The 21,600-nt window shown below is 41.1% G+C and overlaps 1 protein-coding gene across 2 annotated transcripts in view; it reads right to left on the bottom strand.

Moving 5' to 3' along the window:
* Positions 1–1,281, bottom strand: part of ILRUN (inflammation and lipid regulator with UBA-like and NBR1-like domains) — a 95,225-nt gene extending 93,944 nt beyond the window's left edge. Inside the window, exon 1 of one of the 2 annotated variants that reach the window (XM_027057951.2) lies at positions 930–1,281. In XM_027057951.2, the coding sequence (XP_026913752.1) occupies positions 930–1,087 (158 nt within the window). In that variant the 5' untranslated portion in view covers positions 1,088–1,281. The remainder of the gene's footprint in view (positions 1–929) is intronic. The other variant, XM_027057950.2, reaches the window with a different exon arrangement.
* Between the last annotated feature and the right edge of the window lie 20,319 nt (positions 1,282–21,600).

Raw genomic sequence — 21,600 nt, 5'->3', positions numbered from 1 at the left:
GCGCCATGGTCTTCTGCCCCAATTCTACAAGGAGACTCCAAGCCAAAAAACTTGGTTCCTAGTTTTCCTAAGCCGAGTTCTCCATTTTCCCAAACAACTCAGTCTTGTTTCAGATAAGCCCCTCTCCATTCTGGCATTCTGGAATCCAGGGCTCCAGCTCTCTCAGAAAGTTCCCTCCTCCAAGATAATCTCCTTTCCTTCACTTTTCCTAAGGCTTTCCCAGACCCTGCCCCCAAGCACTCCCGGTCCTCCGTTAGATCTACTAGCAGATCCCACTCCTCCCTGGCACAACTCTTCGGAAAGTCAGCTCTCTTACCGTACTCACTTGTCCTTCCCCAAAATATGTTTCCTTTTTCCCTGTCTTCGAATGAAGAAACACAACACACACACGCGCGCGCATAGTATCTGTTCTCATCTCCTAACTCCCAAGTCTCTCCAGTGCCCCACGTTCTTCCAGAACACTTAATTCTCTCCCGGAGTTTCCTCTCATCCCTGTCTTCCTCGACCCTAACTCCATACCCCAGGCTTTCCCCCCACTCCCCAAATTCAGATTTCCTGTGCTGTGTACTCTTCACCAACACCACAGCCCTCCTGCTCACAGGTCCACCCCTATGGTCTCGATACTCAAGTCTTTCTCCTCTTCCCATGTTCTTCGGCCCCTAATTCTCCGCAGAACCTCGGGAAGCCCTCCCCAGTCTCCCTTCCGCCCCTCCTGCACTCCGTGGCCCCCCACTCCCCTCGTACGTCCTCTCTACTCTTGCTCAGCCCCCAAATTTCTCCCATGTCCCTGAGGCTCCCCCACACTCCCTCCACGCCCCGGGAAGAGGGTGCCCCTCAGCGCCCGCCCGCCCGGCCCGCCCTGCCGCTGGGCTCTGGTGTCCCTTCCCTTCCCCGCGGGCCCCAGTGCTGGCGCGATGGGGCCGGCTCACCAGTTGGTCATATCCAGGAAGAAGGCGCAGCCGGCCGGGTTGAGCTGGAAGCCGAGCAGTCGCTGGAACTCAGAGATGAGCACGTCCTTGTCGGTGGTGCCCAAGCAGCTGAACTTCTGCATCAGCTCAGGGTCCAGGTCCACGTCCATGCCCTCCATGGCTGGGGCCGGACACCCGCTTCCCCGCCTCCTCACAACCGAGCCGCCGCCGCCGCCGCCGCGCCGCCGGGCCCGGGGACCGGGAGGGGGCTCGCTGCTAGCTGGCGCCGCGACCCCGCTCCTTTAAGGTAGGCCCCGGGCCTCTCACCGCCTCATAGGGATAAACTCACTCAGCCACTCACTCACTCTCTCGCTCCCCCCCCTCCCACCCCCCCCAGCGCCGCCGCCTGCGCCGCCGCCGCCTCTCGCTTCTCTGCCGCCTCCGCCTCCTCCCGCGCCGCGCCCACTGCGCAAGCGCCGCCCGCTTGGGCCCCGCCCCTTCCTCTCCCGGAGTCCCGCCCCTCAGTGGCGTCACAACCTCGTGACGTCTCCCGCGTGACCTCACCGAGGTGGAGCGAGGGGGCGGGGAGTGGCAAAGAGGAAAGGGACCGCTCGGCGGCTGAGGGTGACTCCTGGCCTGACCTTCTCCTCTCTCCGCCCCCACTTTCAAGGGGAGGAGTTAAAGTCCGGGGTTTGGGGAGAAGCTCCGGGATCTTGGTGTACCGCAACTCCACCATTTTGCAGGTGAGGAAACAAGTTCGGGAGAAGAGACCATGGCAAGGTCGATTACCAAAGTGCAGGCAGGACGCAGTCCTCTCGGCCAGGGCTTTGCCCCTTGTCCTGGAAGGGCTTGTGTGCACAAGTTTTAAGAGCTGTTTTTCCAGGTCGATAAGTGCCGTGAACGCTTGGTTACCAGCCATCCTCGGCGATGATGGTTACTACAATTTGTTAGTGCTGTTTCTGTTATGCAACAGCAGTGTCAAGTCTCGGAAGTTAAGGAGGCCTCGATACAAACATCAATCAGAAGTCCAGACAGCAACATACATATCCTCCCACCCACTCTGTCAAGACCAGCCCTCTCAAAACAAAGGTTAAGTAAGTCACGAGGATTTGGCATGCCTTGTTCTGTTTTTAAAATAGGAAGCAAAATACTGCTGTAAATTTGGTACACCTGCCTGGTGAAGGCCCCATTTCGAGATCAAAGAATGAGAAAGGCAGCGTAGGGACCATTTTGTCTACCCCCTTGCATTCCCATTTGCTCAACACCGCCACATCCAAAGAGGAAAAGATGAGGAAGAAATGGTCTTCTGCCTTCAAGTAGCTCCCTGCTTTACTAAAAAGGAAAGTGAGATCCGGAAAGCTTATATGTCTTGTCCAAAAATACAGAGCAGCCAAACTAAAACCCAGCTTTCAGTTTCCTAATGGGTTATGTTTTCCATAACAATTTCGACAACACAGCACTAGAATAAGTGAACCGTAGTGTCTGGGTTGCTAGGAGGTTTTACAAAGGGACAGGATTCTACCTCTTTCTGTTAGTAAAATAAAATATCTTTAAAAGCCTGGGTTCTGGGTCACACACATTTAGGATTCTCATTCTGCCAGTTATTGGTAATCATAGTGCCTGCTCAGATAGGACTGCTGTAGGAATTAAATGAGATAAAAATATAAACTCAACACAGTGCCTGTTCCATAAAAAACACTTAAAGAAGTGATAACTAGTATTGTGGCCATAAACATAAGACGACTCTGGAAATAGACAATGATACAAGTAGCCCAGGATATTTCTTTACCTGACTCCCCTTCTACTTCATTTCCCTTCCTTGTTCTCTATTACAATATGAAATATATGCCCTTTCTCTTTTCCTACTAAGGGACCACCCTTCTCCAGTGATATATTATGGGAGATAACTTTAACAGCAGATAGTTACAATACTTACAAACTCATATAATAGTTCTGAACTTTTTTTATAAGAAACTGTTCTTAGGCCTCTAAGACCTGAGCAGAACTTAAATCATTGCCAAGGCCTAATTTTTGGGTGACCACAATGTTGGAATATGTTACTAATATTGAGGAAAATTCTATTTCAGGGGTGAACACATATTGTCCCAATCTTATGGATGGTGGAATGGGAACACAGATTATAAAAATCCCAGTATTAGAACTGAAAGAAATCTAAGACTGCCTAGCCCAACCTCCCCCATTTTATAGATGAAGAAACTGAAACCAAGAGTGGGGAACTGATTTACCCAAGATTACACAACTAGTAAGGGGTGTTCAAACTCCCAATCTAGCACTGTACCCACTATATCCTACTACAATTCCTTTTATACTTTGAGTTCAGTTTGGCCTTACATACAAAATAATCAGAAATTGATATTACTCTATTAACTAAAACTAAGTGTCTTAACTTGCAATATCCATGGATTAATGTTGTGTTGACCTAGGACCCAAAAGAAGAAAATGTTATTTTGTTATAAACCTGACAACTCCATTAGAATGCTAACCCAAGAGGGGCGCCTGGGTGGCTTGGTTGGCTAAGCGTCCGACTTCGGCTCAGGTCATGATCTCACGGTCCGTGAGTTCGAGCCCCGCGTCAGGCTCTGTGCTGACAGCTCAGAGCCTGGAGCCTGTTTCAGATTCTGTGTCTCCCTCTCTCTCTGCTCCTCGCCTGTTCATGCTCTGTCTCTCTCTGTCTCAAAAATGAATAAATGTTAAAAAAAAAAAAAAAAAGAATGCTGACCCAAGATAAACTAACAACTCTTGGCCAACACCATGTAGTATTAAAGTCTTGACTCACTCATAAACAGCCCACATAATGCAAAGAGATCCTTGCAAATAAGAGACCCAAGTGGCCCAGAACTTCAGTTTATGACAGAAGTTATCTCAAAAGAGTATAACTACTCCTAAAGTGAATTCTGAACATTGTGGGGACATTTGGGGTTCTCATGAGATTGGATGTGGTACCCTGGCCATTAATTCCCTGAGGACTGAGGATGATAATCTTCTGCAATTCTTGGGACAGTCACACACAATAGAGGACTGACCCATCCCTAACCACTATGCGAAAACACTGACCAAGGTGGCTGGCACATTAGGTACGAAGGAAGAACCAGCCGCTCCACCTTCCATTGAATTGTTCTTTTGCGGGATGAGATATTAAATGGAGAAAATGAGGTGTTACCCATCAGGATACTCACAGAAATGTGAATCTCCACTTGAATCTGGGGGGATATTAACATGCATGGTTCTGCTATAATGGCTCTGCAGCTTTGTTTTATTTTGTTGGAAAGAGGGCATGCAGAAGGACTAGTTGAGAGACAAAAGAACAAATTGCTGAACACCACCCTAAGGACAAAAAGCTGATTGATGGCAGTATTCCAAAAGGGCTTCTAGGTATTGTCTCAGAACTATGTCAGGTACTTTGCCCAGAGATACTGTTGCCTGGGATATCATACAACCAGCCAGTTTCTTTCTGAATTTCTTGGGCTGGTGATCACATATAAGAAATTTAAATTAACCCCAGATCCCCAGACTAGTTCAGTTTAAAATTTCTTAAAGGAGTTAAGCCATTCAATCTTTAGAAGTTAAAAGTCTGGGAGAAAAGTGGTTCATCTCACCAGGGCAGCCTAGATTGGTTCCAAACCTCTAAGTCCCTAAGATTCAGAATTGCCAAGCCCGGCTAGTACTAAGATTATGCCACAGCATAACCGATTCAAGGAACAGACAGAGTCCAAATAGGTGTTATGCTACATTATATGATAATAGCAACTTGTAGTAGAAACCTTTTGGGTATATATCCAAACTGTGATGATCTCTTTTCTGCCAACTATTAATGACCCTCTATGTGGCCTCCAGCAGCCATATGTATCCTACATTGCCCTTTCCTTTAGCCTCCATTTGATTGGACAAAAGGGATATGCTCAACCTAGGATCAGCCAATCAGATTCATTCTCTCTCTCTCTCTCTCTCTCTCTCTCTCTCTCTCTCTCTCTCTCAGGAATTTGGAACTGAACTCAATGAGTTTCTGGAACAGGCCTGGGCTGTTTACTTGAAAGTCAGTGATAGAAATACAGAAAAGAGACTATCTTTGTGGGGCACCCATGAAAACAAAATAATGCCCATCTGCAGAAAGAGAGCCACAAGGCAGAGAGAAACAAAGATGAGAGACCTGAAGGCTTAGGAGAGAGAAGTTCCTATCACTTTGAGTCCTGGTTATTCAGCTTCCCTTAGATTCCATTAGAATCTCCAGATTCCATTCAAAATACATTATCTCTTAGATGAAGTAAAAAAATAATCAAGTTATTTTAAAAAATTAAGAAAATCATGTGAATACAATGTTTGATTTCTAGATAGGGATGGACGTCCTACTCTTAAAAACAGTGAAAACTTGGGGGCGCCTAGCTGGCTCAGTTGGGAGAGCGTGTGACTCTTGATCTCAGGGTCATGAGTTCAAGCCCCACACTGGGTGTAGAGATTACTAAAAAAAATAAATAAATTTAAAACAAATAATGAAAATTCCAATTGAAAAAAAATGGCACAAAAAGGCAATTCACAAAAGAAGAAATACGAATGGCAGATAGACATATTAAAAGATGTATTATGCTACCCATATTAAAGAAATGGATTAAAACAGCAATAAGGTAGGGGCGCTTGAGTGGCTCAGTCAGTTACGCATCTGTCTCTTGATTTCAGCTCAGGATCCCACGGTCATGATCTCGCGATCATGAGCCCACCTCCAGCTCTGCACTGGGCTTGGAACCTGCTTAAGATTCTCTCTCTCCCTCTCTCCCTCTGCCCCTCCCCAACTCTGCATGCTTGTGTGCTGTCTCTCAAAAACAACAACATTTTGCCTAATCAGATTGTCAAAGCTTCAAAAACATTTATAATAGCTTTAGTTGGGAAGAATATGGAGAAACAGGTGCTCTCAAACACCACTGCTTCTGGGAATATAAATTGATGTAATTTTTCCTAAAAGTGAGTGGATGTGAATTCAGATGAATTGATGTGAGTAACCTTAATAATGTTCATATATAATAGCCCCCAAATCTTAGGTTTATAAAAAAGCTTTTTGTTAGAAGTATTATAATACATATGATAGTAAAAAGGTGGAATAACCCAAATGTCCACCAATAGGGGAATTGTTGAAAAAATATATATGGGCAGGAGTGGATTCATTCTTTTCACCAATATACTTTTACATGAATCTATGACCAAAAAAGTAAAGAATTAGAAAGAAACCTGAATGAATATTTCAATAATCTTAGAAGAAGAAATCTCCAATCATAATATCAAAGAAAAGATCTATAGTTTTGCCTGTATAAAAAATCTAAGGGGCACCTAGGTGGCTCAGTTGGTTAAGCGGCTGACTTCGGCTCAGGTCATGATCTCACATCTCATGGGTTCCAGCCCCGCGTTGGGCTCTGTGCTGACAGCTCAGAGCCTGGAGCCTGCTTTGGATTCTGTGTCTTTTCTTTCTGTGCCTCCCCCACTTGCACTGTGTGTGTCTCTCTCTCAAAAATAAGTTAACATTAAAAAAAAATTTTTTTTATTTAAAACTTCTTTGCTTCAAAAGTTAAAAAATAAAAATAAAAAATACCATGAGCATAATCAAAAGACAAAAGGATAATTCAAGGACAATATTTATAATACACAGGACAGAGTACTAATATCATCATTTAATAAATAAACAGCTCTTGGGTCGCCTGGGTGGTGCAATCAGTTGAGCGTCCAACTCTTGATTTCAGCACAGGTCATGATCCCAGGGTCATGGGATCGAACCCCGTGCTGGGTCCTGTGCTGAGCATGAAGCCTATTTAAGATTCGCTCTCTCTCCCTCTGCCTCTCTCCCCTGCTCATCCTCTCTCTCTCTCTTAAAAAAAATTTAAAAATAAATAATAAATAAGTAAATAAACAAACAGCTATTAGGATAACCAAGGAAAAAACAATCTAAAGGAAAAATTGGTAAAGGACATGAATGGGCAATTGACAAGAAAAATTATATAAATGGCCTGTAAATGTATGAGAATATTTTGAATACCATGAATAATCAAGAAATGCAAATTAAAACAAAAGTGCAATATCATTTTTATCTGTCAATTTGGCAAAGATTGATCATAAACAGTATTCTACAAGATGTGAAGAAAAACACAATTTCATACAATGTTGATAGGATTACAGATTCGTAAAAACCTTTCAGGAGGGTGTTTTGGTAATGGCTATTAAATTTTAAATGTGCACCTTGCATCTTAGATATCATACAGATAACTAAAAAGGATGGCCAAAGATGTATGTAGGATGATCACTACAGAATTTTTGGTAATGCTGAAAAATTGGGAACAATCTGAATGACCAACCATAAGGCTTTGACTATATTTATGCTATAGAATATTACACCACCGTTTAAACAATGAAATAGGCCTATATGAGTTAACATGACAAGATACAGAAGACTGAGTTTTTTTTAAATGAATTATTAAACAGTATATATACCATGATCTCTTTTGTATCTATATAAAAAGTATAGTAAGTATATATGTTTATGTATGTGCTTGGAATATATGCATAGCAAAATATCTGGGGGAATGTATACCAATGGTTAAGGAAGGTGGGGTTATGGTAGGGTTGCCACATAAAAACCAGATAACCAGTTAGACTTGATTTCAGGTAAACAACATTTTTAAAAAATGTTTATTTATTTATTTTGAGAGAGAGAGAGAGAGAGAGAGAGGAAGCAGGGGAGGGGCAGCCAGAGAGGGAGTGAGAGAATCCCAAGCAGACTCTACACTGACAACCTGCCGTGGGGCTCAAACCCACCAACCACAAGACTATGACCTGAGCCAAAACGAAGAATCAGACTGTTAACCGACTGAGCCACCCAGGCACCCCAGTAACAATTTTTTTAATGTAAGTGGTCACAAATATTAACTGGGTATCCTGTATTTTTATTTGCTAAATCTAGCAACCCAATTTATGGGAAACATTCACTTTTAGTGTTAAATTTCTGTATTAGTTGAGCTTTTACACTGAGCATGTAATCATTTTAAAAAGATAAAATTTTGGGGGCTCCTGGGTGGCTCAGTCGGTTGAGTGTCCAACTTCGGCTCAGGTCTGATCTCACTGTTCGTGAGTTCGAGCCCTGTATCAGGCTCTGTGCTGATAGCTCAGAGCCTGGAGCCTGCTTCAGATTCTGTGTCTCCCTCTCTCTCTCTCTCTGTGACCCTCTCCTGCGCGCGCGCGCGCTCTCTCTCTCTCTCTCTCTCTCTCAAAAATAAATAAACATCAAAAAAAATTATTAATAAATAAAAAGATAAAATTTTTGAATGACATTTTAAAGTTATGTTGGTAAGGTAGAATTTTATATACCTCCTTTGAAAACACATTTTTGAGGAATGCTTAATGATATAAAAAAATCCTGATGTTAGTGTCAATTTTTAAAAGCTGCATCAAAATCGTAAATACAGTATAATTTTTAGACTATAGCTATAACTCATTAAAATAAGCACACTAAATAATAAAATAAGCAGAGTAAACAACTGGGAAGAAATATATCAAAATATTATAGCATTATATCACACAGAAAAATTGCAGGGGATTTCTGTTTTTCTTTCTACAGTTTTCTGTATTTTCCAAAGTTTTAACAAGTGTGTATTTGAAGAATTTTTAGAATAAAACTTGCCTATGTTATGTTAAGTGAAAAAAACAGGATGTAAAATTAGCATATTGTATAAACCTAACTATATAGCAAAAGATTGGAAATATTAATAGAGAATTGATCATTTTAATTCTTTTTATCCTTTTTTTTTTAACGTTTATTTATTTTTGAGACAGAGAGAGACAGAGCATGAACGGGGGAGGGTCAGAGAGAGAGGGAGACAGAGAGAGGGAGAGAATCTGAAACAGGCTCCAGGCTCTGAGCAGTCAGCACAGAGCCCGATGCGGGGCTCGAACTCACGGACTGTGAGATCGTGACCTGAGCCGAAGTCGGCCGCTTAACCAACTGAGCCACCCAGGCGCCCCTTATCCTTTTTTTATATTTAAAGAAATAGATCAACTTGATTCTTTAATTGATGGACCTATTATCTCTGCTAACATATCTCTGTTTACAATATATCCCTTTTTTTTTTAAGTTTTTTATTTTGAGAGAGAAAGAGAGAGAACACAAGCAGGGAAGGGGCAGAGAGAGAGGGAGGGAGAGAGCTGTCAGCACAGAGCGAGCCCAACAAGGGGCTCAAACCCACCAACCATAAGATCACTACCTGAACCAAAATCAAGAGTCAACGCTTAACCGACTGAGCCACCCAGGTGCCCCTACAGTATATTCTTAAATGGTAAAAAGCTATGAGAAAACAGTATTACCTATGCTCTAATTTCTAACAGATGCATGAATAAGTGCAGGAGATGTCTAGAAGGATATACTTCAAGGTGTTGATGATGACATTCTCTGAGTGTGGGGAATAATGGATGTTGTTACATTTTTATCAGTATTTTAGGATTTTTAATAAAATAATCATGTCATAAAACATTCAGAGACACTTCATTTTGAAGAAACGAAAATTGGGTGACCTGGGGGCTTATCAAACATGAATTCATTTCAGTTCTTGACATTCTTTTCCCCATGTTAGCTGTCTTAAACTTTGTAAGCTGCAAAATCTAGGCAGCAGCTAACAGTCCAATGAGCTACCCGGTTGAGCAAGCAAATGTCTGCTGACTTACTATCAGCAAGGCTGAGTTAGGGACAGTGGCCCAGAGAGAGAGGCTTCATCCTTGTGCTATGTGACCATGGACAAATGACTAAGCTTCTCTGTAGACCTCAGTTTATTCATTTCAATATAGGGAACGCTGCAAAAAGATCACTGAAGTGAAGCAAAAGAATATGTCAAACAAAAGAAAAACTTTTTGGAATTTAACCTACAGCTACAATTAGTATTCGCATAAACACACCCATAAGCCAAACTTCCATTCTGTGCTTATTCTCCAGGGTTGGAAGCTCAAATGAGGTGGGCATAAGTGCTTGTAAATGTTAAATATTGAAGTATAACATAACAATGGGGGAGATAACAAGGACATGCGTTTCTACAAATAACTATATAAAGGTAGCTAACAGTACAAAGCAACATGTGTTCAAGTGTCAAATGAGCAGTAGACAGGGTGAGTAGGACTTGGGAGGAGGGAGGAGTGAAGGGTGAGCTGAGATGCCCAAAGAAGCCTTCTAGCAGACCTTATCCAGGCCCTGATGATTTTCCATAAGATTTGAGGAACAGGCTAGTGAGGGGACACATTACAACAAAGTCATTTAGATGTCTGTTTATTCTTTTAATTGTGATTTAAAAAAAAGTGTTTTTTAATGTTTATTTATTTTTGAGACAGAGAGAGAGAGAGAGAGAGCATGAACAGGGGAGGTCAGAGAAAGAGGGAGACACAGAATCTGAAACAGGCTCCAGGCTCTGAGCTGTCAGCACAGAGCCTGACGCGGGGCTCGAACCCACGGACTGCGAGATCACAACCTGAGCCGAAGTCGGACGCTTAACCGACTGAGCCACCCCGGCGCCCCTTATTTGTGATTTTAAAAATACATAACAAAATTCACCATCTTAACTATTTTTAAATGTTTATTTATTTTGAGAGAGAGATCGCGTGAGAGGGGCAGAGAGGGATAGAAAGAATCCCAAGCAGGCTCCGCACTGACACAGGGCTCAATCTCACAAACCATGAGATACTGACCTGAGCCAAAATCCAGAGTCAGACACTCAACTGACTGAGTCACCTAGGCACTCCACTGTCTTAACTATTTTTAAGCGTACAGTTTGGTAGTGTTAAGCATATTCACATTGTTGTGTAGCTAATCTCTAGAAGTGTTTCATCTTATAAAACTGAAACTCTGTACCCATTAAACAACAACTCCCCTTTCCCTCTCCCCCCAACTCCTGGCACCCACATTTCTACTTTCTGTTTCTATGATTTTGACTATTTCATTAAAAAAAATTTTTTATGTTTATTTTTGAGAAAGAGAGAGCACAAGCAGGGGAGGGGCAAAGAGAGAGGAAGACAGAATCTGAAGTAGGCTCCAGGTTCTGAGCTGTTAGCACAGAGCCTGATGCAGGGCTTTAACCCACAAACCATGAGATCATGACCTGAGTGGAAACCAAGAGTCAGACACTCAACCGACTGAGCCACCCAGGCACCCTTCTATGAATTTGACTATTTTAGATACTTCATATAAGTGGAATCATACAATATTTATCTCTTTGCGATGCACAAAAGTTTTAAGTTTGATGTAGTCTTATTTGTCTATTTTTGTTCTTGTTGCCTGTGTTTTTGGTGTCAGATCCAAAAAATCATTGCCAAGTCCAAAGTTATGAAGTTTTTTCCCCTTGTTTTCTTCTAGGACTTTTATAGTTTGGGTTTTACATTTAGCTCTTTAATCCATTTTGAGTTATTTTTCATATATGTTGGAAGATAAGGATACAACTCCATTCTTTTGTGTGCATTTGGGAGTCTTTAACAGCTACAAGACCCAGGCTCCTTTTTACTGCCTCCTGTTTGTTCTGATCACAGAAATATACCTAGAAGTGAATGCAGGTAAAGGGAATAAAATTAAAATCTAAGGTGTACTTGAGGGGGAATTTTCTCTGGGAAGTGAATGGGTGAGGTTCAAGAGCAGCCTACTACAGTGAGCAGTACCTCTGCTCTGAACATCCACCTGGAGCATGATAGGAAAGAACCAGATCCCACACATTTGGGGTTTTTCCACCTCCTCTACCCTATTTCCCTACTCGAGAGACAAAAAAATAAATAAAACAAAACAAAACAAACAAACAAACAAAAAAACAGGAGGCACCAACCTATTACACTATCTTTTCTTCAGGACAGAGCATCTGATGTCCTGGGTCTTTTTTCCTACTGTGGTGAATGGGACAATGCAAAAGAAAACCTGATTGTCTTGATCTCATGTCCCCCCGTCTCTCGACCTAGATACATCCAGAAGTAGTCCATTCTTTTCTCCTTGTCCTCCACCTCCTTCTTCTCCACCCCCCCTCTCCTCCTCCTCCTCCCCTCCTCCTCTCCCCCTCCTCCTCCTCCTCCTCCTCCTCCTCCTCCTCCTCCTTCTTCTTCTTCTTCTTCTTCCTTCCTTCCTTCTTCCTTCTTCCTTCTTCCTTCTTTTCTTGACCACTTCAGCTTACCAGAGTCAAAACATCATCTAAGTAAATGCCAACTCCTTATCTCTCCCTCATGTAAAAAAAACAAAACAAAAAAACCCCACAAAACTACAAACACTTCACAACCCCTTTGGTTTTACTATAATTACTCTTTCTCCAGTGGGTTCACAATATGTAAAGCATCTTGCCATCTGCATCCACACTAGTGGTAAGAAAGAAAAAGGGGAAGAGGGGAACAAAAATTTAATGCGACTCTACAATATGCCAAATGTCCAGTACTTTAAATTTTTTTTAATGTTTATCTTTATTTTTGAGACAGAGAGAGACAGAGCATGAGCGGGGAAGAGGCAGAGAGAGAGGGAGACACAGAATCAGAAGCAGGCTCCAGGCTCTGAGCTGTCAGCCCAGAGCCCGACGCAGGGCTCGAACTCACAAACTGCGAGATCATGACCTGAGCCTAAGTTGGATGCTCAACTGACTGAGCCACCCAGGGGCCCCCAAATGTCCAGTACTTTAGTACTTAGACTCATTTAATTCTCACAGCCAAATGAGATCAATATTATTATTATTATTATTCCCCTTTTGCAGATAAAGAAATAGTGAGAGTTTAAATAATGCCTCCAAGGAGACACGGATGTTGAGACAGCCAGGACTTAAGCCCAAGGCTCTGAAAGGAACCTGTGCCCTCCACTTCACTCCAGATTTCTTTCACTTCTAAGGAGTTTACCTTTTCACCATGGTCAGGCTGGTTGTGTGTCTATGGAGCTGTCATTACTTCCTCTTCCTGTGTTTTTTTGAAAATTTCTGGGATACTGCCAGAAAAGATTGGGGTAATAAATACTAACATTAATCCTAATATCTCCAATTTACGTAATAACACTTTATAATTTCTCAACATATCCATCCATTCTCTCATGTCATTCTCAAGAAAAACAGGTTGTATTAGTTTTTTAGTAGCTTCATTATTTTGCAGAGACTCATACATGCTTATTGCAAATAAAATTAAGCAATATAGAAAATTATAAAGAAAAATTTTAAAAACACCCTAAATCTCACTACCCAGAGATAACCATTATTAATATTTTAGTAAATATATCTTTCATATAACTGTCCACTTGTATAATTTGCCTCAATTATCTCTTACCACAGTTGCCTCTCTAGCCTGCTTTTTTCATTCATAGTATGTTGAAGACAGCTTTCCACATCAACAAATATACAGATACATCATTTTTAATGGCTATAGAGTATTCATATTTAGGAATGCATTTTACTTGACCAGTCTCCTACTGATGGACTCTGAGACTACTTCCAATTTTTTATCGTTGTAATAAATTGTTAGCCCCCACTTAAAGATTAGGGAACTGAAGCTCTGAGGAGCTATAGGACCCCTTTTTCAAAATCCAGGTCTGGGGCCCCTGGGTGGCTCAGTCGTTATAAGCGTCTGACTCGATTTCAGCTCAGGTCATGATCTCACGGTTAGTGAGTTCAAGCCCCACATGGGGCTCTGCACTGACAGTATGGAGCCTGTTTGGGATTCTCTCTATCCCTCTCTCTCCTCTGCCCCTGTCTTGCTCTCTGGATCCCTCTCAAAATAAACTTAAAAAACAAAAAATCTTTCTATTATGGAAAATTTTCAACATACACTAGAGAGAATGGTGTACTCAACCCCCATTCACCCAAGATCTAACTTCAACAATGATCAACATTTTGCCATGCTATTTTCACCTTTTTCCTGTGAGTATGTATGTGTGTGTGTGTGTGTGTGTGTGTGTGTGCGCGCGTGTGCATGCACACGCACGCTGTAGTATTTGAAAGCAAGTCCCAGACACCATATGATTACACCTGTAAATACTTCTGGATACTGTGTCTTTAACGGACAGGGATTGTGAAGAAAGAATGAAAAAACACAATACTATTATCACAATTAATAGAATTAATAGGAATTTTTTAATATTATCTAATACTTATTTCATATTCAGTTTTCTGAAATTGTCTCTAAGATATTTTTTTCCAATACAGTGTGTATCCAAAGAGCTCCACACATTACATTTGGGGATACGCCTTTCAAAGCCCTTTAAGTCTTAACAATCCTCCACCCCCACTCTTTAATATAATTGTTTGTAGAAACTAGATTGATAGCGGCTTGATTTCTAGTACTCAAATAATGTAAACAACCTAAATATGTTTATAAACAGGAAAATAGCTGAACAAATTCTGTTATATCTATACAATGGAATACTACTCAGCAATCAAAAGCAGAACTGTTGATCGTACAACATGGATGAATCTTGAAAATATCGTATTGAGCAAAAGAGGCCAGACACAGAGGAATACAAACTGCTTATCTCACTTCTATGAAGTCCATTAGGCAAAAGTAAGCTATAGCATTAGAAGGTGACCAATGAGGCCTAGGGCTGCAGGGAAACTTGCATGGATGGTGAGGAACTGACTGGGAAGTGGCACGAAGGGACTTTTTGGTTGGATTGATGGAATTGTTCTATATTTTATTTGTGGTGATGTTTACAGGAGTGTATCCATGTGTCAAACAAAAGTCATCAAATGGTACACTTTCAATGGGTGAATTTTATTGTATGTAAATTATACCTCAATAAAGCTTTTTTTCCTTTTTTAAATATTCTTTTTAATGTTTATTTTTGAGAGAGAGCGAGACAGAGAGACAGAGTGTGAGCAGGGGAGGGGCAGAGAGAGAGAGGGAGACACAGAATTCGAAGCAGGCTCCAGGCTCTGAGCTGTTAGCACAGAGCCCGACGCGGGGCTTGAGCTCACGAACTGTGAGATCATGACCTGAGCCCAAGTCGGATGCTTAATGGACTGAACCCCCCCAGGCACCTCATAAAGTTTTTTTCTTTAAAATTGACCCTCTGATTTTGTTTCCATGCCAGTGTACAGCATGTGGTAACAATAAACATTTGGCATAAGTAATAAGTGACTGTCAGTGAATGAATGACTCTATTTGCCACTTAAAAGAAGAGAATGAAAGACACTTATTTGTTACTTTCACACTAGCAGAGATTTTCTTTTTTCTTTTTAATTTTCTTTAATGTTTGTTTATTTTTGTGACAGAAAGAGGCAGAGCACGAATGGGGGAGGGTCAGAGCGATAGGGAGACACAGAATCCGAAACAGGCTCCAGGCCCTGAGCTGTCAGCACAGAGCCCGACGCAGGGCTCGAACCCACAGACCATGAGATCATGACCTGAGCTGAAGTCAGACGCTTAACCAGCTGAGGCACTCAGGCGCCCCCTGGGATTTTCTACTTATCAGGTGAATAAATTGTCTTCAGGGACTTGACCCTGAAGTGATGAGCCGCTGCTCAGCCATAGGTGCTTGTAGGTGTTGCCTCTTTGGGCGGCCAAACAGTAGCCCTAGACAGTAGGGTCCTCAACAGTCGGCCCGCCGCAGGCATCTGGGTAGGGGTGAGACCTCAGGGCCACAGCCCTCCCCTCAGCTTACAGGAGGGCCACATGTGTGAAGCGCCAGCCACGCCACCACACATGCAAGAGCTGAAGGGTTCCATGAGAAAGAAACCTTGTGTTAAAAATAAACTTCCAAGGAGAAAAATAAAAGCTGTTTCTTGAAGCTGAGCAAAAGTGAGCAATTCCTGGAAAGTTAAATGCCTCAAAAGCTAATTTGAGTTTCAAAGGGCCGTGGTAATAACTCCAGGGTGAGAGCATCTCAAGGGCTTAGAATTTTCAGAGGCAATAGAATTTTCTGGCTTCCTTCAGTCTATCTTCTGCCCACTTCTTGCAGAACCTCAGGGACCACTTTCAAGACAATCTCAGTTTCTACAGAAAAGAGGAAATTAAATGAAATTTCAGGTGCTTAGTTGGTTAGGAATGTCAGAGGTGCTTGCTTGGAAAAGAGCAAAATACAACAAAACTGAAATCCCTAAGGAATAATAATCTCTATATAAATAAATGTTTGTGACTGATCATGGCAGCCAAAGCAAAATGTTTGCTTTCTCTGCAACAGCATGATGTGTGTGTATGTGTGTGCGTGTGTGTGTCTGTGTGTGTGTGTGTGCGTGCGTGTGTGTGTGTGTGAGAGAGAGATTGAGAAAGTAAAGATTTCATTTCTTACCAGACCTCATATGACCAAAAGGTAATAAAGTCCATAACCAACAAACTCCCAACCTTCCCCTGTGTGTATTCTTTTTTAATGCTTATTATTATTATTTGTTTTTTATTGCTTTTTTTTTTTTTTTTTTTTTAGAAAGAGAGAGAGAGCATGAGCACAGGAGGGGCAGGGAGAGGGGGGAACAGAGGATCCAAAGCAGGCAACACGCTGACAGCGGTGAGCCTGCTGTGGGGCTTGAACACATGAACCATGAGATCATGACCTGAGCCCAAGTTGGATGCCCAACTGACTGAGCCACCCAGGCGCCCCTCCCCTGCGTGTATTCTTAAGCCAGTGATTCTGTGTGTAATTTCCTGCACTACTTGTATCAGAGTCACTCGGAGGGGAGGGAGACTCTTAAAAATGTCCATTCCTGGGTCCCAGGAACCTAGATCCTGAGTCATTGTGACTGGGATGGAGCCCAGGAATCACCGGGTGATTCTTAGGTACACTAAAACTTGAACATTGTTACTTTAAACAGTTAATTGTTCATTGATAGTTTGCTCAGTAATTCAACCTGATTATACCTTCAAAAATTGAATTGTACTCTCACTGGTACATTTGAATTACATCTGTTGCAAGAAAAGCAACTATGAATCAGTGAAGAAATAAACCCCCCCAAAAACACTGGATGGTTGAGAATGTAAATCCACTGCAACCTTTGTGAGATTGATGGCAATATGTACCAAAATCCTTACAAATGCTTTGACCCAGATTTTCCGCTCCTAGTCAGGTATCTTATGAAAATAATTTAATAAGTGAGCTGAGAAACATGTACAAGAATGTTTATTTTGCCATTGTTCATAATAGTGAAATATTAGAAACCAACTAAATGTCCAACAAAAGATTAGTTTAAAAAGTTATGGTAGCATCATATAATAAATCCAGATTAATATTTATTGACATGGAAACATGTTTACAATACCTTATTGTTCAAGAGAAAAAGAAGATTATGAAAATTTCATCACATTTCATTTTTATACAAAATTTAAAAATTGGCAGATAAGAAACAAAATGTTAAGAGTAATTACATTTTTCTTCTTTGTAACTTTTCTAAATTGTTTTCAAATAAGTTTTATTTTACCTTATTTTATAGAGAGACCAGGAGCTGGGGAGAGAGGCAGAGGGAGAGAGAGAGAGAGAGAGAGAGAGGGAGGGAGAATCTTAAGCAGGTTTCACACTCAGCATGAAGCCTGATGGGGGGCTTGATCCCACAACCCTGGGATCACAACCAGAGCCAAAATCAAGAATTGGATGCTCAACCGAGCTGCCTGGGTGCCCCAAAATAAGATACATTATTCTTAATGCGCAAAAAGTAATAAGGCTGTATTCATTTCATTTTGGGGAGGGGGAGTGGGGCAGAAACTGTGTGAGAGAGTGTATGTGTGTGGGGGGAGGGACAGAAGAAGAGAGAATCTTTTTTTTTTTTTTACTTTATTTATTTTGAGAGCGAGAGAGAGAGACAGAGAGAGAGAGAATCTCAAGCAGGCTCTATGCGCTCATTGGAGAGCCAGACTTGGGGCTTGATCTCATGAACCTCAAGATCATGACCTGAGCCAAAACCAAGAGTCACACGCTTAACCAACTGAGCCACCAAGGTACCCCTAGGAAGAGAATTTTAAGCAGGCTCCATGCCCAGCACAGAGCCTGGCACAGGGCCCAATCTCACACCCCAGGCCCTATCTCATGACCATAAGATCAAGACCTGAGTTGAAATCAGGAGTCCAATGCTTAGGTGATGGAGCTCCCCAGGTGCCCTGCAGGCTATATTCATTTCAAATAAACGGTAGAGGACCACTGAATTCCATGTGAGAAGATTGTGTTAAAGTCCCAGATCTACCTCTTTGAACCTCACTTTTCTTTTCTCTGAAATGGAGATGGGAACACGTACACTGTCCACCTCAGAGAGTAGTTATGAGATAAAACAGAAATGTTTGTAAACTATGTTTTATAAAGTTAGTGTATTGTGTTGATTTTCACATCAGAGACCCAAATTCATTCAATACCTAAATATAATACACAAAGATCTCTCATTAAGCATAATGCTAGACTTTTTTAAAAAACATTTTTTACTTCTTATTATGGAAAAATTTAAACATATAAAAAAGTAGACCCAGGAGAACTGGACAGCAACATGCAGAAGACTGAACCTGGACCACTTTCTTACACCATACATAAAAATAAACTCAAAATAGGTGAAAGACCTAAATGTAAGACAGGAAACCATCAAAATCCTAGGGAAGAAAACAGGCAACAACCTCTTTGACCTCAGCTGCAGCAACTTCTTACTAGACATGTCGCTGGAGGCAAGGGAAACAAGCAAAAGTGAACTATTGGAACCTCATCAAGATAAAAATCTTCTGCACAACAAAGGAAACAATCAACAAAACTAAAAGGCAACCAATGGAACGGGAGAAGATATTTACAAATGGATAAAGGGTCAGTATCCAAAATCTATAAAGAACTTGTCAAACTCAACTCCCAAAAAACAAATAATCCAGTGAAGAAATGGGCAAAAGACACGAACAGACACTTTTCCAAAAAAGACATCCAGATGGCTAATAGACACATGAAAAGATACTCATCATCACTCATCATTAGTGAAATACAAATCAAAACCACAATGAGATACCACCTCACACCTGTCAGAATGGATAAAATTAACAACACAAGAAACAACGTGTTGGTGAGGATGCAAGGAAAGGGGAACCCTCTTGCACTGCTGGTGGGAATGGAAAATGGTACAAGCCACTCTAGAAAACAGTATGAACCCTTCTCAAAAAATTAAAAACCAATCTACCCTATGACCCAGAAATTTCACTACTAGGTATTTATCCAAAGGATACAAAAATGCTGATTTGAAGGGGCACATGCACCCCAATGTTTCTAGCAGCACTATCAACAATAGCCAAATTATGGAAAGAGCCCAAATGTCCATTGACTGACAAATAGTTAAAGAAGATGCGGTATATATATATATACAATGGAATATTACTTAGCAATCAAAAAGAATGAAATATTGCCATTTGCAACAATGTGGATGGAACTAGAGTGTATCATGTTAAGTGAAATAAGTCAGAGAAAGATAAATATGTGATTTCACTCCTATGTGGAATTTAAGAAACAAAACAGATGAACATACTGGAAAGGAAGGAAAAATAAGATAAAAAGAAAGAAGGAAGCAAACCTTAAGAGACTCTTAAATACAGAGAAGAAACTGAGGGTTGCCTGAGGGGTGTTGGGTGAGGGGATGGAATAAATGGGTGATGGGCATTAAGGAGTGCACTTGTTGGGATGAGCACTGGGTGTTAAATATAAGTGATGAATCATTGGATTCTACTCCCGAAATCATTATTACACTATATGTTAACTAACTTGGATTTAAATAAACTTAAAAAATTAAAAATAAATAAGGGTGCCTGGTGGCTCAGTCAGTTAAGCTTCCGACTCTTGACTTTGGTTCAGGTCATGATGAGCCTGCTTGGGATTCTGTCTCCCTCTCTTTCTGCCCCTCCCCAACTTGTTCTCTCTCTCTCTCTCTCAAAATAAATTAAAAAAAAAAACTTTAAAGTATAAATAAATACATAAATAAAATTTAAATATTAAAAAAACTGGACACAATAATATAATAAACTGCCATATATACATCACCTGGTTTCAATATTATCAACTTAGGGCCAATCTTGTTTTAGCTATATCCGCCACCCACTTTCCCTTCTCCCATATTAACAAAAGCATCAGGCTTTAAACTGACATTGAACCTCTGTAACTTTCATGTACAGAAAAGAATATTTCAGTTCTTAGTTCCTCATCTAAAAAGATAGAATTGTACACTTTAAAAGGGTGGATTTGCTGGTACTTGAATTGCATTTCAATTTAAAAAAAAAGACAGGAATTAACATATGTGCAAAACTTTAGCATAAATAGCATAAATGTCTGGCATTTAGAAATGGCTCATTATGGGTAACTTCTCATCCATGGTGTTGTCGTCACTTCAAGCTCCAAAGTGGCTACAAACCCTCCTTAAAAAAAAAAAAGCACTCACTAAAAATCAACTAGAGAGTGAACAATGACAATATTATGTCAAGTGTGGTCATGGGTTTATGGGTGACATTTCCCCCTTAAATACACACGAAAACCTTCTATGATTTATATTAAAGTCTTGTATGATTCATAATACATACCACTTAAAATTGGAAAAAATAAACCCCCAAACAGTAGCCAACCATATTATCTCTCCAGATTGTTCATTCTTGGAAGGCATTCTACCAGAAATTCAACACCACCACCAAGAGTTGATTTAATGCCATTCCTAAAGACTGTGCATGAGCTCAGCATTGGGGTAATTATAACTGAAGCCTGACACACTTGAGTTCAAATTCCAGCCCTGTCAGCTATGAGCCATGTGATGTTGGAAGAATGAATTACTCCTTGTAAATCTTCTATTCTACCTCCTAGAGTCAGTAAAAGACCCAAGTAGGAGAGTGTATATAAAGCACTTGCTATGATGCCCAACACATAGTGAATTGGCAATGACATCCTACAAGATATTCCCTTCATTTACAGAAGACCTTTAAGAAGCATAACCATGGATATTGATTTCCCTTTGATAGATGAAGAAACTGGCAAGCTTAATTAGTATTGCTGAGGGTGTGGAGTCAGACAACTGCTTGTTCTCTACCGGGAAAGTGAAAATCGGGACAACCACTCAGCACAGCCATTATTTGGTAATGCCTAGGAAAGCTGAAGAGGCAGTTTTCCTTACATCCCAGCAAGTCCACGTCTAGGTTGATGCCCTAGAAAATGTGTGACAAGGAGACAGACACAAGAATGTTCATTGCAACAATGCTTATAAGAGCAAAATATTGGAAGCAATCTAAATGTCTGTCAACAGGGAAATGGATAAATCAATTGTGATATAATCATGAAACAAAACACCTACAGCAATTAAAATGACTGAAGTAGCTACACGTGCAACATGGGTAAATCTCAAAACCATGAAGTTGAAGGAGAAAAATAGTGGTGGAAGGATTTGTACAATATAATGCAATTAAAAACATTTTTCATGTTTATTCATTTTTGAGAGAAAGAGCATGAGTGAGTGAGAGACAGAGGGGAGTGGGGACACAGAATCCAAAGCGGGCTCCAGGCTCTGAGCTGTCAGCACAGAGCCCTATGTGGGGTTCTAATTCATGAACCTGGAAACCATGACCTGAACCAAAGTTGGGTGCCTAACTGACTGACCCATCCAGGCACCCCTGGTGCAATTTTTATAAGGTTTAAAAACAGGTAAAACTAGAATACAATTTTTATGGAATTATATATATCAGCTTTTAAAAATAATAAGTGGGGGCACCTAACTGACTCAGTTGAAAGGGAATGTGACTCTTGATCTTGGGG

Source organism: Acinonyx jubatus, chromosome B2 (assembly GCF_027475565.1).
Source record: "Acinonyx jubatus isolate Ajub_Pintada_27869175 chromosome B2, VMU_Ajub_asm_v1.0, whole genome shotgun sequence".
NCBI lineage: Eukaryota > Metazoa > Chordata > Mammalia > Carnivora > Felidae > Acinonyx > Acinonyx jubatus.
The sequence above is the reverse complement of the archived record's forward strand: the minus strand, read 5'-3'. Positions and strand labels throughout refer to the sequence as shown.